The sequence below is a fragment of the Rhopilema esculentum genome, chromosome 16 (assembly GCF_057945365.1).
Source record: "Rhopilema esculentum isolate cy_ngs chromosome 16, ASM5794536v1, whole genome shotgun sequence".
Classification (NCBI taxonomy): Eukaryota; Metazoa; Cnidaria; class Scyphozoa; order Rhizostomeae; family Rhizostomatidae; genus Rhopilema; species Rhopilema esculentum.
The window spans coordinates 4,550,039-4,567,601 of record NC_142830.1 but is presented as its reverse complement, the minus strand read 5'-3'; the positions used below and the strand labels follow the sequence as shown (position 1 = coordinate 4,567,601).

General features: G+C 36.8%; 2 protein-coding genes across 4 annotated transcripts; one reads left to right on the top strand and one right to left on the bottom strand.

Moving 5' to 3' along the window:
• The first annotated feature begins 982 nt into the window (after positions 1 to 982).
• On the top strand, positions 983 to 6,490 carry LOC135682513 (uncharacterized). 3 transcript variants are annotated; one of them, XM_065197432.2, is made up of 5 exons: positions 983 to 1,111; positions 2,317 to 2,406; positions 2,734 to 2,796; positions 3,102 to 3,464; positions 3,760 to 4,613. In XM_065197432.2, exons 2-5 carry the CDS (start codon positions 2,325 to 2,327, stop codon positions 4,293 to 4,295), a joined length of 1,044 nt encoding a protein of 347 aa, XP_065053504.1. In that variant the 5' UTR covers positions 983 to 1,111; positions 2,317 to 2,324; the 3' UTR covers positions 4,296 to 4,613. The 3 variants fall into 3 exon arrangements, with proteins under 3 accessions (XP_065053504.1, XP_065053506.2, XP_065053505.1); XM_065197434.2 differs by lacking the exon at positions 3,760 to 4,613 and adding an exon at positions 5,656 to 6,490 and having other exon boundaries at positions 984 to 1,111; XM_065197433.2 differs by lacking the exon at positions 3,760 to 4,613 and adding an exon at positions 4,622 to 5,274 and having other exon boundaries at positions 991 to 1,111.
• A 2,643-nt stretch (positions 6,491 to 9,133) lies between these two features.
• LOC135682511 (RNA polymerase-associated protein LEO1) lies at positions 9,134 to 15,733 on the bottom strand. The gene is made up of 7 exons (XM_065197429.2): positions 15,335 to 15,733; positions 13,608 to 13,715; positions 11,819 to 12,091; positions 11,431 to 11,610; positions 10,810 to 10,995; positions 10,482 to 10,665; positions 9,134 to 9,735 (listed from the first exon to the last, which is right to left on the bottom strand). Exons 1-7 carry the CDS (start codon positions 15,668 to 15,670, stop codon positions 9,539 to 9,541), a joined length of 1,464 nt encoding a protein of 487 aa, XP_065053501.2. The 5' UTR covers positions 15,671 to 15,733; the 3' UTR covers positions 9,134 to 9,538.
• Positions 15,734 to 17,563: the final 1,830 nt, after the last annotated feature.

The window sequence follows — 17,563 nt, the reverse complement described above, 5'->3', positions numbered from 1 at the left end:
CGTTTTTCTCATGTTTTAGATTCCCCTTGATAAAACAAAATGTTTCCATAAGCTCTACTTCTCGCAGATATTATCAATTCTTGCGAAAGTTATGAAAAAACTGACTGCTGTCCGATATCCTACACGTCCAAAGTCAAAAATTTTTTAGTGGGACTCCTTCTATGGATGCACCATACATGACCTCTAACCCAGTTTATACAAGAAAAGGGGCCTAATCTGTTAAACAGCAGAGAAAGCGTCCCCTTTTGCCTAAAATTCTTGGTCATATAGTAATGTGGCATTAAAAGAAATTTATGTCTCATTACAATCACGCGTTTGTTTAGAGTAGAGGATGATTTGAATCATTTTTCATGCTATTTTTTGCTAGAAAATTTATGAAAAAGTTTAAGTTTTTCTAGAAAGAGCATTAAAAAATGAGAGAGCTTTAGATTCACCTTCAGAGGAAATCTCACAGCCCTTCATTGTTCTTCTAAATCTGAGAAATACGCATTGTGTACCCCAGTTAGAATTTCAAGAAGTTCAAGTTGATATTCTAAATTATGTTTGTTGCTGCGCATAGGGTTCTTTGCTACGTTTACAAATCCCGGTTAAGTTTTGGCTGCGTTAAGTAAAAATTGGATTGTTAAATCATTGAAGTGTTTCGTGCAAAGAGATTTCTAAGTGCCAGGCGTATTTTGTCGTCAGAGAAACTCAAAGCATCGTCACGGGGGTACGTTACTTTTGAACTTAGCTCAAAATACGGTGATGAGTAGCCCATATAATAGATATCTAATGTTTTTCAGACCCTCTGTGCATTTTAACAATGATATTCATTAATTAGAAAATACTATATATTTGCAATTTAAAAAAGAAATTGCTTTGAGACTGAAGAGTATTTTCTAATTTTTTAATTGTCGAACCCCTGCTTGATTTCCTCTTTCGTTGCTTAGTTAGTTGATCTTTAGCAGAGGTCACTGCTTCAGCAATGACTTTATGCGTTGAAGATAATTATGTTTAATGACCTGTATAACGGGTGCCTGGTCAAGAGCACATACCGGAACAGTACACAACGCAATTCCGCAATTCTTGCTTAGCTCTTACTTCCAATAGCCCTTTATTGACGGTGAAAAAGGTAAGCTTTCTTATTATTTTGATTCTTCATAATATTACCATTTTATACTTGTTCTTCGTACGTTATGTGAAAACATCGATTTTATAAAAGCTTTTGTGGTGTTTTTCGTGATTATCTTAGGATTAATTTAGGTGATGAGTTTTACGCCTTGAATCAAAAGATGATTTTAGGAAGAGGTTTATAGTACAATAGATCAAAGGGGCGAAAATTTTATCTCATTGAACCTTAGATAAGAATATGTAAATAAAACCCTAGTTGATGGTTCTCTTACCTTGTTCTTGTTGCAGTCAGTTTTCGTTTATAAATTGTTTACCCAGACTGTTTACAAACGAAATTGGGTTCATGGTCTGTAAAGTAAATTTGTAATCAAGTGTTTTCCCCTCCCTAAAGTTTGCAACGTACATCCTTTACCTTCTCAAAACTAACACAACAGATTCTTGTAGTTTCTAATTCATCAGTGATTTTCCAAGTGTATCATGCCTTACTGTGGTTTTTTTGATACTGGGTTTTTAAATTAAAGCTTTGTTTTTTTCTACTTATATCCGAAAATGTCTATTTTTCAATTCAAAACCGTTTTGAAATGTTATTTGGTTTTTTCTATTTCATTTTGCATTAGAAATGATCAAATGAATACACTTTTTCTTTAGTCTTAAAGCACCTTTTGGCCAACTGTATTCTTCCAATTCCTAGTTCTTGAGAATCTTGCCTTTAAAATGTTTTTAAAATTTTTTAATGTATAGTAAAAGCTACTTTAGCTGTGAGAATCGTGCCGTGAAAAATTCCTTTCTTTCTACCACTACATACAGATCATGTGACATCATTGCTTGTTAAACAATTCAAACACCCGTCACGCAACTTGAAAATCTAAAATATATTTTAAATCTTAAATATTTTTGATAACTTTTTAGGAAGGGACCCAAAGGTTAGCCGGTAAAAAGTTTTATAAGAAGAAATTTTGATCAGGCACTTTGCTTATGAAATCTTCTCCGTTTCCTTCGTCAGCATTTGTTATCTTTTTGCAGTATCATATTTTATTTCCTTGTGCTTCTGTTACTAAATAGCGAGAATTTTGCCAAAAATGACACTCATTAAGCAAACAACTCTTCAATAGCATCCCATTTCTGTAATGGGAACAAGATGACTTTTTTCTGCATTGAGCGTACTTCTACTTGCATTGGAATAATTCTAGAGTAATTATGTTTCAGGGACAAAGATGAAATTCAGAACGTGTCTGATTGTCGCACTGGCCTTAGGCCTTATCCTCGCCCTGGCTGTAGATTCTAAATCTTTCAAAGGTATGTATACTGCATTTTTTAACCTTTTTGCTCATCAGATGAAGATCGTTACATAATCTTGAGAGATGTGAAATGAAAGTTATCAATCTGTTTGTTCCAGAAAATTAGGATGTCCTTTTTGATCATTCGGTCATTTCCATTGATTAAACTTGGTAAATGATGTTATTAAAACCAGATTCTACAAAAGGTATATAATTTCGGTCTTGTCACTACATAGTATAAATGAAAGCTGGCGCTTTTCATTAGTGACATTTTCTTACAGAATATGTTTTAATCTCATCTGAGAACAAGATCCTTAATCATCACGGTAATTTTTTTATGTCTTAGGGAAAAAGAAAGCACAGAAGAAAAAGGTCCACAAGAAGCAAGACGCTCCAACAAATGCCGGAGGTAAGTCTTTAATAACAGATCGATATTTATAAAGCTTGAAATTGGTTTTGGTCAACTCTTGAACATTATAGAATCAGTAAAATTTTGAATGGCTTATGAATTTATTACTAGAAGCAGCTTGTTAGGATTATGCAATTGCTTTATCAGAATTCTGGAACAGGGAAAATTTCCATGCGTGAATGGATCTATATTCTTTTTTGTCGTTTTTCGTTTATTGAGACAGTTGAATTTATTATTGAGACTGTTTCAATTACTTATTGTCGTTATCGTGTTTCGACATTTTACCTCAGTGACACATTTTTCAGGAGCTGGCGGCGATGCTGGAGGTGCAGCAGGAGGTGCAGCAGGAGGGGACGCAGGAGCAGCAGCTGGCGGTGATAAGCCTACGCCAGCACCTACAAAGCCAGCCGCCGGTGGAGCAGCCAAACCACCTGCTGGTGGAGCAGCTAAACCACCAGCTGGAGGAGCACCCCCTCCCGCTGGAGGAGCACCCCCTCCCGCCGGTGGAGCACCTCCTCCCGCCGGAGGACAGCCACCAATGCCCGGACAGCCACCTATGCCTGGACAACCACCTATGCCCGGACAACCACCAATGCCCGGACAACCACCAATGCCTGGTCAACCTCCAGTTAACCCACAACCTGGAGCTGAAGATGGATCTGGCTCAGGTAAGAAACTTAACTTTCCCAGTTTCGTCCTCTATATCCTTCTGTCTTCTTTACGCTTGTCTTTTATTACCCCTTGCAAATTGAGCCTCCATTCGCCGCTATACTTTTTTGACTGCTTGAGCGGCATTTGCTAATATACAGCAGGCTGTATTTTCTTCCTTGGTGATGAAATCATTTCCCCGCAACCCATCTAGTGCAATCGAGTGCAAGGCTGTCATTTTGAATTTTAAAAACGATTCGTTATCACCTCGGTGGTTTGTTGGACACTAGACTCAAGCCATTTCTGCTTTCATAGGAGATGACTCAAACATGCCTCCCGGTGTACTTAAACCATTGCCAAGACTGTGTCCTCCACCTTGCCCTCTTGCTTGTGCTCCCGCTTGTGATGACGCATGTTGTCTTGGTTTGCTGCCACCACCTATGCCAGCAATGCCACAAATGCCAGCCGGCTGTAGCCCCACTTGTGCACCTGCTTTCACACCATCTTGTTGTGCCGCTGCCCCTCCCTTAATGCCACCACCCATGATCCCTTGCCCGAGCCCTGGAATCTGTGGTCCCCCTCCAATGATGATGCCACCCCCACCCCCTCCTCCTATGCCTGTCTCTTGTGCTCCCCCACAAGTCTGTGCTCCACCACCACCTCCTCTACCACCACCGCCACCACCCATGTCCTGCGCTCCACCCGCAATCTGCCCACCCTCTGCTCCAATGCCACCTCCGATGGTTGGTGGATGTAACTTAGGCTGCAAGAGGGTGTGCAAAAAGAACTGCCCAAAAAGATGTTGTAAAAGATCTAAGGATCATAAGAAGTCTAAGAAACATCACCAATAAGATTTTAAGCAATAATTTGTAAATAATATCAATGTTGTGATTGTAATTAATTGTGTCAGTTGTAATAACTACCTCATTAATGATCTATTGGACAAAACTTCCCTGACATAAAGTTCTACTACCAGTCTTTCTTAACTGAGGATAGTGTTGGGGGAAACTGACAACTGACCTCAGATTTGAACACCCAGGTGGCTGAAGGGAGTAGGGCAGGCGTCAAAGGTGCTAGGTGGGACAAAGTCGAGCATTATCTATATTTTTGCTAGCCTCTCTTTTCTCAATGGAAGTTGTGGAAACGCAAGCTGATTTCTTAAAATCTTTTTTGACAGGTTTAGTCCCACCAATCTCAGATGGCTCACAGCTCCCAGCTAGCCCACCCATGCAAGGAGCACAGATCAACTGTGCGCCACCAATGCAATGCGCTCCACCTATGCCTCCACCAATGCCCATGCCAATGCCTGCACCTATGCAATGTCCTGCTCCCTGTATGCCGCCACCACCATGCGCTGCCCCACCTTGCGCCCCTCCCCCACCACCACCACCTCCTCCACCACCCCCACCATGCGCTGTACCATGCCCAGCTATGCCACCACCACCACCACCACCACCAGTCTGCCCAGCACCATGCATGCCACCACCACCTCCACCACCACTTCCATGTCCAGCTTCATGTATGCCACCTCCTCCACCTCCTCTCCCACTTCCTGCCCCATGTGGTCCAGCCTGCTTGAAGAAGAAGAGCTTGAAGTTACGTTTGAAAAAGAAAAGCAAGAAATCAAAGAAGCACCATTAAAATGACTGTTTTTGAATTTGAACACAAATCGAGTTAATGAATCAACCTTTGAAAGATATTTGCATGTGAAACCATGCAGCTTGTTACATTGCCATTACTAGGCCTTCGCATTGTTAAAATGAATTATTTTAGGTAATAAGTGTGTGGATTAGCACAGTTTCGTTGCAAATGAATTTGTATTTCTTGGAATCTCGCGAATTCTTGTCTTTTGTCTCACATTGGCGTCACTTCGTGGGTAGAACAAATATTTATAGAAATTTTGTACATACAATTTTCAAATGCTTTTCCAGTTCCTTGCTGTTCTTGCCGGGTACTAAAAAACGTTTTGCGACTCATTTTTGGCAGCTGCCAACACTCTGTTCATTTTTGTATGTTAACGTCACCATTAACGAAGGGAGCAGAAGACTCTTCACAGCCAAATAAGCATTTTTCACCAAAATTTTATTGAACTTGGTTATAAACAAATTTTCATCAACACGAAAAAATTGGCCCAGAGAGGCTTCCGTTCCTTTCACTATATTGCATTTCAAAAGACCAAAAAATGAAGATGTCTTCTGCTCTCTTCAATAGGTGCTGGTGCCTTCGGTGTATCGCCCATTGTTCTGGGTGGCCACCCACATCCTGGCCCCCCTCCTGAAATTAACCTAATGCCGGTTGAGCCTCGTTACTGTGACGCTCCGTGCCCTCAAGAATGTGCTCCTGCCTGCATGGAGTGGTGCTGCTTTCCTGCTATTCAAGCACCACCGCCTGCACCAGCCATGCCTGTCCCTGCACCACTTCCTTATGGTCCTAATTCTTTCAATGGTATTGCTGGTCTCCCACAACCTATGCCACCTGCAGTAAGCATGCCAAATCAAATGGGACAACCGATGCCAGCAATGCCCATGATGCCAGGAATGAAGAAGCATAAAGTAGCAAGGGAACAAAGCAAAACAAAGAAAAACAAGAAAGATGCCAAACATAAGCAGAATGAGAAAAAAGAAACGAAACTAGAAAGCGATGCCAAAAAGTGGGATTAATCCCAGCGTTTGTCTGACTAAAAATGTAAAATATGTGAAAATCCTCCTTCTATAAGGCGTACAACATTAGCTAATGGTAAACCGCCTCTCTACAGATTTCATAAACTTTTTTATCTCAAAATTTTTAGATTGAAAATGAAAATGCACCCTGTAGGGGTAACGACGAGATATGCTGAACTAAGTTCATTTCATTTTAGTGAACTTTGCAAAGAAATTTTAAGGTTAAAATGGGGCTGGTTTACCATTGCTGTTGAAAAAACTGTTATTGCGATAAGCAATATGTAGAAATGAGGTAACTTTTTTATTTGAAAAGCATTTGCCTTTTTATAAACAGTATATATTTGCCGAAAGTTTATAAATGAGTAGACTAGAAGGTTCTTTTATTATGAAACGATTTTTTCTTGCTAAGAATAATATTCAAAAATCAAAACTTTGGGTACGCTAATGATCTCGTTGATTAATCTAATGATATTGCAGACGGCAATATAACTTAAAAATTCAGGTGATGAATTAGTCCAGTTCTCTACAAAATCCAATTTTATCCCTAACGTGTTGTTCTTGCCATCTACATTTGTGACCAATGGTTCTTGATCAATCGAAAATGAAAGCAAAAAATTTACCAGTTTTTATTGTTGAAACTGTTGACTTTCGAAAACAGCTTGTGAATAAAATTCGCTGGAAAAGAAAGGAAAAACGTTTGGAAAATGGTCCAGCCGTTTAAAAGTGCCTTGCAGAGTCGAGCCTCTAGGGTAAGACTATAGCCTTGCCAAATGGTCAAATTTTAAGACAAATTTTTTTGCTTAAAAAAAGTTCTTTTAAAACAACAAAACATGGCAAATAGCATAGAATCTCTTTTAAATCAGGTCTATATAAGAAGCAATTGGAGAAAGGAGGGAACCCTCTTTTGAGCAAAAATGCAAGCCTATAGCCATAAGAAAGTGTTCAGAATTCATCACAAAATGTTCTTCTCTTAATAGACAGTTTAGCGTCTTAAAGCATTAGAACAAGGATTTAAAGAAAGTTTTAGCCTTATGAAGGCAGTTGATGATATAAAATTAGTTGCTCAATGGAGGAACAATTTTTGGAGCAAAGTCAAGCTTATGGCCTTGCAAAATGATCCGATTTTGCAGCATTTTTTTTGCTTAAAAACAAGTCCTTTCGAACTAGAAAACATAGAAAATAGCAAAACAACTATGAAAGAAACTTCGACCAGGCCTGTAGACGGCAAAAATGGAAACAAAAGAGACAAATTTTTAAGCAAAAAGGCAACGCTATAACCTTAGGAAAATGACAAATTTTCAGCACAAAATTTTTCTTTCTAAGCAACCTGTTTCGAGTCTCAAAGCATTAGAACAGTTTAACGGTTTAAGCCTTATGAAAAAAGTTGATGCTCTAAAACTAATTGGTCAAGAGAGGCCCAATTTTTGGTCAAAGTTAAGCGTATAGCCTTGAAAATTGATCAAATTTCGAGGCAAATATTTTTTCTTAGAAACAAGTCGTTTAGAGCTAGAAACATGGGAAATAAAATAAAACCTCTATGTGGGCATATTCGGACAGGTTTGTGTATACAGAAATACTGGAGCAGAAGGGAATTATTTTTGAGCAAAAAGGCAAGCCTATAGCCTTGCAAAAGTGATGAGTTTTCAACAAAGAGCTTTCTTGTCCAAAGAATCTGTTATGCGTCTCAAGGCATTACGAAAAACGATTTTAACACGTTTTTAGCCATTTGAAAACTTTATTTTAATATAAGTAGCTGGTACAGATTTGATAAACGTTTGGACGAAAGTCAAGCAAATAGCCTTCGCACAATGATCAAATTTTAAGGCAAAACTTTTTGTTTTAATACAAACATTTCAGAACTAAAAACATGGGAAATATCATAAAATCTCATTTTGAAAATGTTCTTCTCCTATGTTATGTTATTTGTCTGAAAGCACTGGAAGAAGATTCTAAGAAGGTGTTAAATTGGTTTTTGAATAAACGTAGCTGGTGAAGAGAGAAACAATTTTCAAGACTGGACCAATTTTTTCCAAGTTCTTCAAAAACTCAAAAAATGTTCAAACTTTTTCAAATGTTTGTCAAATTATATATATTCACTATTCACCTTTTTCTCGGATTTTCAGGGGACGAACAAATCGATGCGAAAAATAAGGCTATAGCTTTTCAAAAATTATAAGTTTCTTTATGAATATATTTTTGCTTCCAAATTGTTGAAAAATATCCAAATAGTGTCTAAAAAAATTCAAAAAATTTTGACGGGGTACGTATTTACTACTTAGTTTTTTAAAGCACCTAAAAAGCACTTAGATTTTAGAGGCAATAAAATCAACACAAAAAGTGAGGTCAAAACCTTTCGAAAATGACCATTTTTTGGCAGGATAAGTTTTTGCTCCTACATCGTTACAAGCGCACCTAAATGATGTCTAAAAACATATTGAAATGTTTATAGAGTGTTTTATTATTTCACAAAAAGGTAAGAAAAATAGAACTGCCAAATTTCTGATAGATATAACTTTTTTATGTTGCTCAAAACCCTTAAATTGTTTGTAAGCTTTTATCTATTGGTTTGTCAAAGGGAATTTTTTTTAATTTATCATGCCAGCCTGTCTTTCAGGATTTCATGGTTCCTACAATATAGGTAATGTGATAAATAGTCTTGCATGATTCAATGAAAATTTGATCTCTGAAACAGGTCAAGCAATTATCTGGACTTTTTTTGCAGCTGAAATGTTTAAAACGACTAAAATATTCTCAAATACATACTTTGATTTTGTCAAGAGAAACATTTACATTATATCTCATTCTTGGTCGGTTTCTAGCAGATCATAAATTCCAGGCAAAATGTGGCTTTTCCAAAACAAAGAATGTGTGTTTTAACATAGGCTTACCAGTTTCATTTATAAATCTAGACTGCTCAACAAACTGACTTAAAAGAACCTTATTGTTTTGGAAAGCACGAGCAAATGAGAATGTTTCGGTTGATGCAAATAAATCATAAGACTTTAGTAAACTGTAGCAAACAAGTAACCTTTTCTTATTACCTTCATGGTATATCATCATAATTACCAGATAATACAAAAGTTAATATCAAAAACGTAATAACAAAGTGGAAGTTCCAGAAAGTCACGGGCGGAATAGTGGCATTCACATAAATGCTCTTGAACGATTAAACGTTCACTTCTGGTCTACACATCAATCACCTAGACCGAAATAACATTATCGACTAAAGGTGCTCTTATTCATGGAAAAGCAATTTCCCACTACCCATAATGCTTTACATGTTATTACTGTACAACTATACCATTCTTCTGGTAGCTAGCGTAACAAATTGGACAATAAGCTATACCTTACCACCCAACTAGTTATTTACTATTTACAACATTAACATCTAGAGATCCTGATAATTCAACGCAGTTGCGTCGATTTGAAAGCAATCAGTCACTTTCCTCGTCACTTTCGACAATTTTTCGTGTCGCTTTCTTCTTTTTTGAAGGCCCTTCATCTTTAGATTTGCGCTTTGTGCCAAGTGGTCCTTCTTCGTCGCTGCTCAAGTCGACTTTTGCTTTCATCAGCCTGTCGTCGTCGCTGTCGTCATCGCTATAAATATCTCTTACTTCGCGCGATCTTCCGGCTAAAGAAAAGAGCGCAAGTTAAAAAAATGACGGTACTGCAGTTTTGGAATCTTAAGAGAGTTCTATATTCATTCACAGGGTCTTTTTAAAGGGTAATTCGACACGAATATGAAGTTTAGAAAAATGTTTACTTTATCCCATCCTTTGTTGTATTAATTCCCAACATCTCAAAAAGATGTTATAAAAATACAGTTTTTAGCTCCAGTTGGTGGATTAAAACAACATCCAAAAAATGTCTTTAAGTAAATCTATGGTTTTCCAGCTCTACGCTGGATTATGATATTACCGTCTTCCCCGCAAATGAGCATATAACAAAGAATAATATCTGGAATTATCAAGTTACGGTTTTGGTTATTCAATTTTGTTGACGGACTAAAATTTATAATGGCTTTCGAAGATAAGCTTTATTCGTGGCAGAAGCCTTAAGCTGAACGTGTCGTAACGCGTACAATCGGACTGTCACATTTTATTGGGTTTTTCTTATTGTATTAAGGGTTGACTTTTTGTACTGGGAGTTGTCTAACGGTAGTGGGAAGTTGTATAATTGCAACCAAAAACACATTACAGTTGTGAATATAAAACCAAAGAATTTAGAAAAACGTCTAGAAACTTTCTTGATTTCCCCCACAAAAATTATCATCCAGGCATGCATTTCTATACTTTTTATCGATTTGATAGTTTTAAATTTTCACACCTGGTAATTTACTTCCATGAATTTAAAGGAAACAATTTCAAAGATGATTACCTTTAATATCTTTTTTGTAACGGCTCTTGATAGCAGCAAGACTTTCTTCGAGCTCTTGTTCGTCATCCTCAAAATTCTCCGACTCTAAATAATTGGCAGTGAGACCTTTAGAGCTGTTCTTTTCACGCATTCGCCTTTGCTGACTTTCTCGCCGCATTTGAGCTCGCATTCGCTCTTCTTCTTTCTGAAGTTTCAAAAAAAATATTGCAGATGAAGAGTACCTTTCAAAGCATGGAAAATATATTTTGAAACAAAAGGCAACAAAAATTAAACAAATGAAAAAAGTGTGTATAAAAGATCTATTTCAATATTTCATAGCTTTCTTTACCTTGAACATTTCCCGCCTCGCAGCCTCTGGATCTCTTTCTGTTACGGATATCAGCTTTATTTTCTGTGCTTTTGAAACTTTGTCCGCAATGGACATTGTCATCTTCAAATGTGTTTGACTTCTCGTCGAATACGGTCTAAATGTGAGTTTTTCTTTAAAAACAGCTTTTGCTTGCAACCCAGTTCCCTGGTGAAAAAACGAACTGTTGCGTTGACCTAGACCACTGTCAAACACAAATGTTTTAAGTTTTCTATGAAGACTTCTAAAAACCTTACTAAGGTGTCTAGGGTCTTCCGTAGGGTGCTTCGTAATGAAAGTTGGTAATGTTTTCTCTCTCTCAAGATTTATAAGCTGCACTGTAGCTCACGAGATCTACTCGTTTCCAAAAATTAACTTCAAAAACATCAAAATTGACTTAAACTGCATATAATGCAAAACCCCACATGTTTGTTATTTTATATCAACAATATTTCTAAGAAGATTGAAACCATCAGTTACAAACTGTCACAAGAGTATTAAAAACAGCCAGCATATCGACACTATATATGATTTCAAAGATATGTTTACTTTGATAAGAAGTTCCATGAACTCAATAATTTATTCTTGTTTGGTGTAACTAACCTGCTGAACAAAAAGGTGGTTCTGTAGTCCTTCGATAGGCATCTTGAAAATGTCGAAAATTTCATTCCCCAAATGCAAAGATAAACTGCCATCTGACCACCTAACAACTCGGGCATTGCTTTCTTTAATATCACTGCCCTCACTATCTTTGGCATTTCGCCACCTGATGGTATTCTCTACCTAAAAGATAAAAACACACAAATACAGTGTTGATCGAAGATTACAATAGGTGTGAAACTCATTGCAGAAACTTTAATCTAAACACCAAGCAAACACCTACATTTAAGCAAAGGTTTGTGTTGTATTTCACCAGCAAGCATAGTCAACTCTTTTAGGTAATGTGTTTCTTAGCTTTACCATAGGGATAAGATTTGCAATTTCAAATAACCTTCAATTTCAGACGTGCACGACCTTCTTCGTCCAAGACTTCATCTTCATCTATCTCATCTTCGTAAAATGCAGAATCAAATGGCTTTGTCTCAATGCTCAAAAAATTTGGCATTTTGACAAAAAAGACTTCATCTCCAATGGTTGTATCTACTTTTGGCAACTCAACTTCAATAGCTACGCCTTCTTCTGGTTGTTTTTCTGTTTTTTGTTGCTCTTTCTGAGAATCACTGGCTTCATCTTCATCAATGTCTTGTTCCTGTTGTGGAACAGCCTGTGAAAAATAAAAACAATCTAAATATTGGCTTAAGTCTTTGATTACAACTTTGACACTTTGATCAAAAAATTGTTTAATTTGTATTCTTTCAAGTTGGTTTCAATAAAGGGTACTTACAATAAAATATTTCTGTCATTTCTAACTCAACAAAGTACACAACTTTCAAACTACCAACTCAATAACAACTGAATGAATCATATATAAGCAAATGTTATAAGAAATCAAAATTCATTTCAGAAATGCTTATAATTGCCTCCAGGTGTTTTTTATTTGTATAGGAACCAATGGTACATGCAGGATAAGGTGGTCAGAACCCCCCTCAAATTTTACTGAAATGAGACAAGTCATGTTTCACTGGATTCAAAGAAGTCTTTATCAGATCTCTTTCAGAGAATTGGAAAGTGTTTGTGAATTGTTTCATAACAACATTGAATGCTGATAATGTGTTTGTATGTAGTTAGGGGTGGACATAATTCTATTTTGGTGTTGAGGGGGCAGTTTCACATCTTGATTAGTAAAGGTAACAATTGCAGGCCCGCATATGGAGACACGCCACTATATTAAACGACCCTATAAAATGAACCTGCACTATCCAAGATGTGAAATAGCCCCACAAAGATATGAAAAAGCCCAACTGCCTCTAAAACAGAATTGTGTCTACTTCCTTTCTCCATATGCATGTCTTGTATACAAAATGGTGTTATTGGAATGCAACAACAAAGCTTGCTTGGAACACAGCAATATCAATCAGACTACTTTAGTTACATAAACCTTAGTTACATAAAAGAGCACCCAGACATAAGATTCTGAAATGAGAGACTTCAAGGGGATTTCCTTTTCACAAGCCTTACAAATGAAGTAATGAAGAGTAATGAGTATACATTGTTATTGAGTAGTGGTATTACTCCTTACTGTCATCTTTGCTCTGGTATACATTGCGCAGCTAATCTACATAGATCTTTCCTTATTTGTCTGATTAACCTAATTCACTGTGTAGAAGACACACCTTTTTAAACTATCATTGGCTTTGCTTTTGAGGGTATGCCATCAAACTTTCCCATCATTTCCTGATGATGTTTTTGGGTATTAAAACCTGCCAATTCTATTTTATTATTTTCAATGTAAGGATAAGAGATTTCGTACAAAGCTTTAGGTTTCTTTAGCAATAATGAGTTTATTTTGTTTTCGCTGAAATATATATGATTTAAAAGTACTGAGAAAAAGGCATGCTTTAAAATAAATGGTAAGATACGGTAACAACTATTTCAATAAAATTTTAACATGGAATTAAGGGTGTATCTTATACAAGAATGCATTATCTCATTTATGGCAAAATACATGCAGTGACCTAATTAATGGAAATGGCCACTGTCATATTTTTGACTGTCCTGCAATAATTAAAGGCATGGCTTTAAGTACCTTTACTGGATTAGGTCCCTAAATACCTACCCAAACTGTTGTCTGTATCATAAAATAATAAAAGGTGGTAAGTGGTAAAGAACAATGAGCAAACCTGAATTGCAGATTCTTCTTCATCTGATGAAACATCTAATTCCTCTCCAAAAATGTCTGCTTGAGTTGGTGCTGAAGTCCTTTTTTCTGATTCAGCAGAGTCTTTATTCTGAGAAATGACAAGGAAATTCAAATTCATTTTGCACTGCAACTGCTTACACAATTTCAGCAGAAATATTTCTAGCACTAACACTAAAAATGTGCTGAAGATGGGTGCGGGAGACAAAGTTTCAAAGACTAATGTAACAAAAAGTTTATCCAGAAGATGTCATTTTGTTCTATACTAAGGAGAAGATCGCAAGTTTTTCAGCTGTTCAAAAGTTTGGTCTGTAAAAGTGCCCTGTTTATTTGAAACTACCATGGGTTGGTAACACTTCCTTGTGATTTGAGAGTCAGATTAGGCAAGACATCACAAGATGTTTCTTTACTGTCAATCCCCATATTGTTTACAGCACTAGGAGAGCCTTTCCACCCATTCAAAAGGATTGCGTTCCTACCAACCAAAAAAGTTCTGTTGGTTAGGAATCTACGTGTGAGTGTGATTCTGGCTACGTAGGACACGCAACTCAAAGATTGGGGGATGGGATAAAACAACATGTTCCTTCCAACATAAGAAACAGAATTGCTTCTCAAAGAGAACAGCCTCCTCCATTTTGTGAGTCTAGAAACACTGCTAAAACAAGTAATTCTGTCATCGGTCAACATCTTTTAGATAACCCAGATTGTGCTAAACTCTGTAATGATGACATTTTTCGGGTAATTGGCAGAGCACAGTCCTCTTTCCATCTAGCAGTTTTGGAATCAATCTACATACAAATGAAAAAACCGCCATTGTGTAGACGAAGGATTTCATTTTCTCTCTTGAACTCCAGTGGTAATTCTATTTAGGCATGCAATACTGATTGGTCAACTATCTGGTCTTATGCCTGGGGAGTGTCAGACGAAAAAGCTTTTAGCCAATATGCTGTAATATGTTTGCTTTTTCAAAGCCATTATAAAGTTTATTATTGGGTTTTTTGAACATATAATTCTTTGTTCTTTGAATAATTTATTGAATTTTATAAATACTTGAAGTGCATCTAAGTTCAAAGTTTTTCACATTTTTCAATTAAAACCAATTTGAAACTTTTCCTGATTTTGATTAATCAAATCGTTTCTGAAGATGGAATTTGAATTAGTTGTTAGTAAAACTTCGAATGTGCCAAAAGCCAAACCAAATGCAAACAAAGCATGCCCAAAGTTGCTCAAATAATCATGAAAATGCAATGGGTCAAATGTGTGAGCACAATAACAGCACATCTGGCTAGCCATGGAGCCAAAATGTGTATGGATCAACCAAAATCAAAGTTCATGGCAAGGAATTCTTTGATCTAACACAACCATGAAATGCTTGTGTTCATTTCAATATGTTTGAACCAGAGTTAAAAGCTCCCAACATAGCTAACTGTCTGTTACAATGATTTTGCCTAGCCATATAGCCAGCCACCAATGAAATCTTAACAATAGAAAATTGGATCTTTCCTAAAAATGATACGAAAATTTATAATTTTTCCAATAACAAAAAATTCAATCTCCATGTCCTCAAATACAACCATATAGCCTACACTTTTTTAAAATATCGACTGTTCTTGATATTATTTTAAGTTTTGAATTGAGGCTAACATATTGCAATATTTGATGGAATGAATTGGTGGCAAATCAACAAACGATCAAATCTAATGTCCTTACCATGTTTTTCATATCCGAGTCAACATCATCATCTTCGTCTGATTGAGCAGAATCTCTTCGTTTTTCCAATGTTGTTTCTTCGGCATCACTTTCTTCTGCTTCTTCTTGTAGCAAACCAGTTTCTTCGTTTCCATCTTCCTCGGCTTCATCTGCGTCTGAATTTCTTACTTCATTCGCATCGTTAGGCCTCTCTTCTGTTTGGTCCTCGTCCGAGCTTTCCCCCTCGGACTGATATGCTGGAGTACCTTGTGGTGACCCATCATCTTCCTTGTCCTCTCCAGCATCAAAATCTTCGTCACTCTCTGAATCAGATCCAAACAAGTCTGCTGTGGACATCTTACAGTCAACCAGGGCCTAACAACTGCAAGACAAGACAAAGCAAAAGGTGCACGATTGAAGCAAGAGAACTACATCACATCGAGACAGTTTCCTTCGCAGCGTATTAAACACTGAAAAAGTTTCAAGTCTGCGATTTTGAAACTTTCGTAGTGAATACCTTGTCGCATGCAGCGCAAGATTGAAATCATCTTGTTAACAGTTTTTTTAGCAATGACTGAGGAAGGCGCCTTTAATTTCGAGGAATACTCTAAGGAGTGCACTTAGAGTTATTTATATACTGGAGGGGGGGTGTGCAGAAGCGGATTGGCCCACTGGGACACCGGGAAATTTCCCGGTGCGCCCTTTGCCCCCAAGTTATTTTTTCAAAAACTTGAAAACTTTCAAAAGGCAACTAACCTTCTGATAAAACTAAAACTGATTACAATCATAAATTGACCTCCTGTCTAAAGTACGTTTCCATGGAAAGTTTAGAAAATTCATTGAAGACGAAATTTTCATCAGCAGTTTCTGCAAAATTTTTGAAAACCTTGAGAAAAACATATTTTGTTTTGAAAATGGCTTTGATAAAAGCAAAAAATTTTAAACAAATTAAATTTTTTTCTTCTGAAACTTTTCAGAGCATATAACGTTAGAATAAAGGACCAAAAGAACAAGATGGAGAATTCGATCCACAAATGGGTATTTATTCTCCATCTTGTTCTTTCCGACCCTTATTCTTACGTTTAAAACTCTAAAAAGGTTCAGACGAAAAAGCTTTCAATATGTTAAAAATTTTGCTTTTTTTAAAATCATTTTCAAATTTAGTAGTGCCAAAAAATTGTTCATATTTTTTTATTGGCAGCAGTTAATGTGGTAGCAGCCAGAAAGACTACTCTCACTTCCAACCCGCGTTAGCTTTTAATTTTTTCAAGCAAGTGCGCAATACTTGAATTAATTCGATATCTGTTGAGGGGGTAATAGGGGTTTTCACTAGCTAACTAGCACACTGTTTGTGAAACCCATGACTTTTGACTAACCATGTTAGTTTTTTGACTTATGACTAATGCGAATTATTTCGACTATCTGATATCGAATAACTGAGAAGGCTCGCACATTAGATAAATTAATTGAGCAATACCCTGTGCTTTTTCCAATCAAAATAGTTAAAACTGGATAAAATTATCGATGTGTTGGCCATTGGGTATGGTAACGTTCACATATTACGTAATCAAAGACAGGTTGGGGGGGGGGGGGAATTTTACAAACGGTAACAGTCATTATGGCTATTCCTTAAAGCTTGTAAAAATAATTATTTAGAGAGAAGGGGACTTTTCAAATAATGTCGTTTTTGATGACGTAATATGTGCATATTCCTTGTGCTGTCTCTCTTGAATAATAGTCCTTTTTCTTTGGGCCATTAACTATCCCTTACAGAGGCGGATCCAGAGTGAGTTCCTTGGTGCACAGAACTCAGTCAGTTTTCTAACATACCGCTAAAAATAGTGTTGCCTGAAACAAGTAATATTTAAATTAAAAAATTGAAACCTAAAAATTCTAAGTTTTATCACAGTCTCTTCAAAATCTTAAAATTGCCAGTTTCTTCTCTGTCGTGATTTGGAAACGATTTTCCAGACGCTGTGGTGGACAACAGCAATTAATCCTAGAACTCGGAAATAAACGTTTGTGGCTCGGAAGTGAATGAATTGAAACAATATACTTTTTGTCTGGAGCACGGATGAAACTCAGTCAAAACAGCATCTGGAACTCGGAAATGATACCATATTTGTAAGAGAGCTGTACAATGGCCCGTAGTTGATTGGCTACCTATTGTTTCTGTTCTTTTGTGGAACTGCAAACCATTGAATTCGAAATGGCGACTGCATATGTCTTATACTCACGACCATCGCAGCA

Bases quoted from the DNA above. Each gene is read 5' to 3' on its own strand.
- LOC135682513 (XM_065197432.2), top strand. From the start codon at position 2,325: ATGAAATTCAGAACGTGTCTGATTGTCGCACTGGCCTTAGGCCTTATC. The intron at 2,407-2,733 runs GTATGTATACTG...TTTATGTCTTAG, and splicing joins AGATTCTAAATCTTTCAAAG to GGAAAAAGAAAGCACAGAAG. The intron at 2,797-3,101 runs GTAAGTCTTTAA...CACATTTTTCAG, and splicing joins CGCTCCAACAAATGCCGGAG to GAGCTGGCGGCGATGCTGGA.
- LOC135682511 (XM_065197429.2), bottom strand. From the start codon at position 15,670: ATGTCCACAGCAGACTTGTTTGGATCTGATTCAGAGAGTGACGAAGAT. The intron at 10,996-11,430 runs GTTAGTTACACC...TTTTTTCACCAG, and splicing joins ACCACCTTTTTGTTCAGCAG to GGAACTGGGTTGCAAGCAAA. The intron at 10,666-10,809 runs GTAAAGAAAGCT...TTGAAACTTCAG, and splicing joins CGAGGCGGGAAATGTTCAAG to AAAGAAGAAGAGCGAATGCG.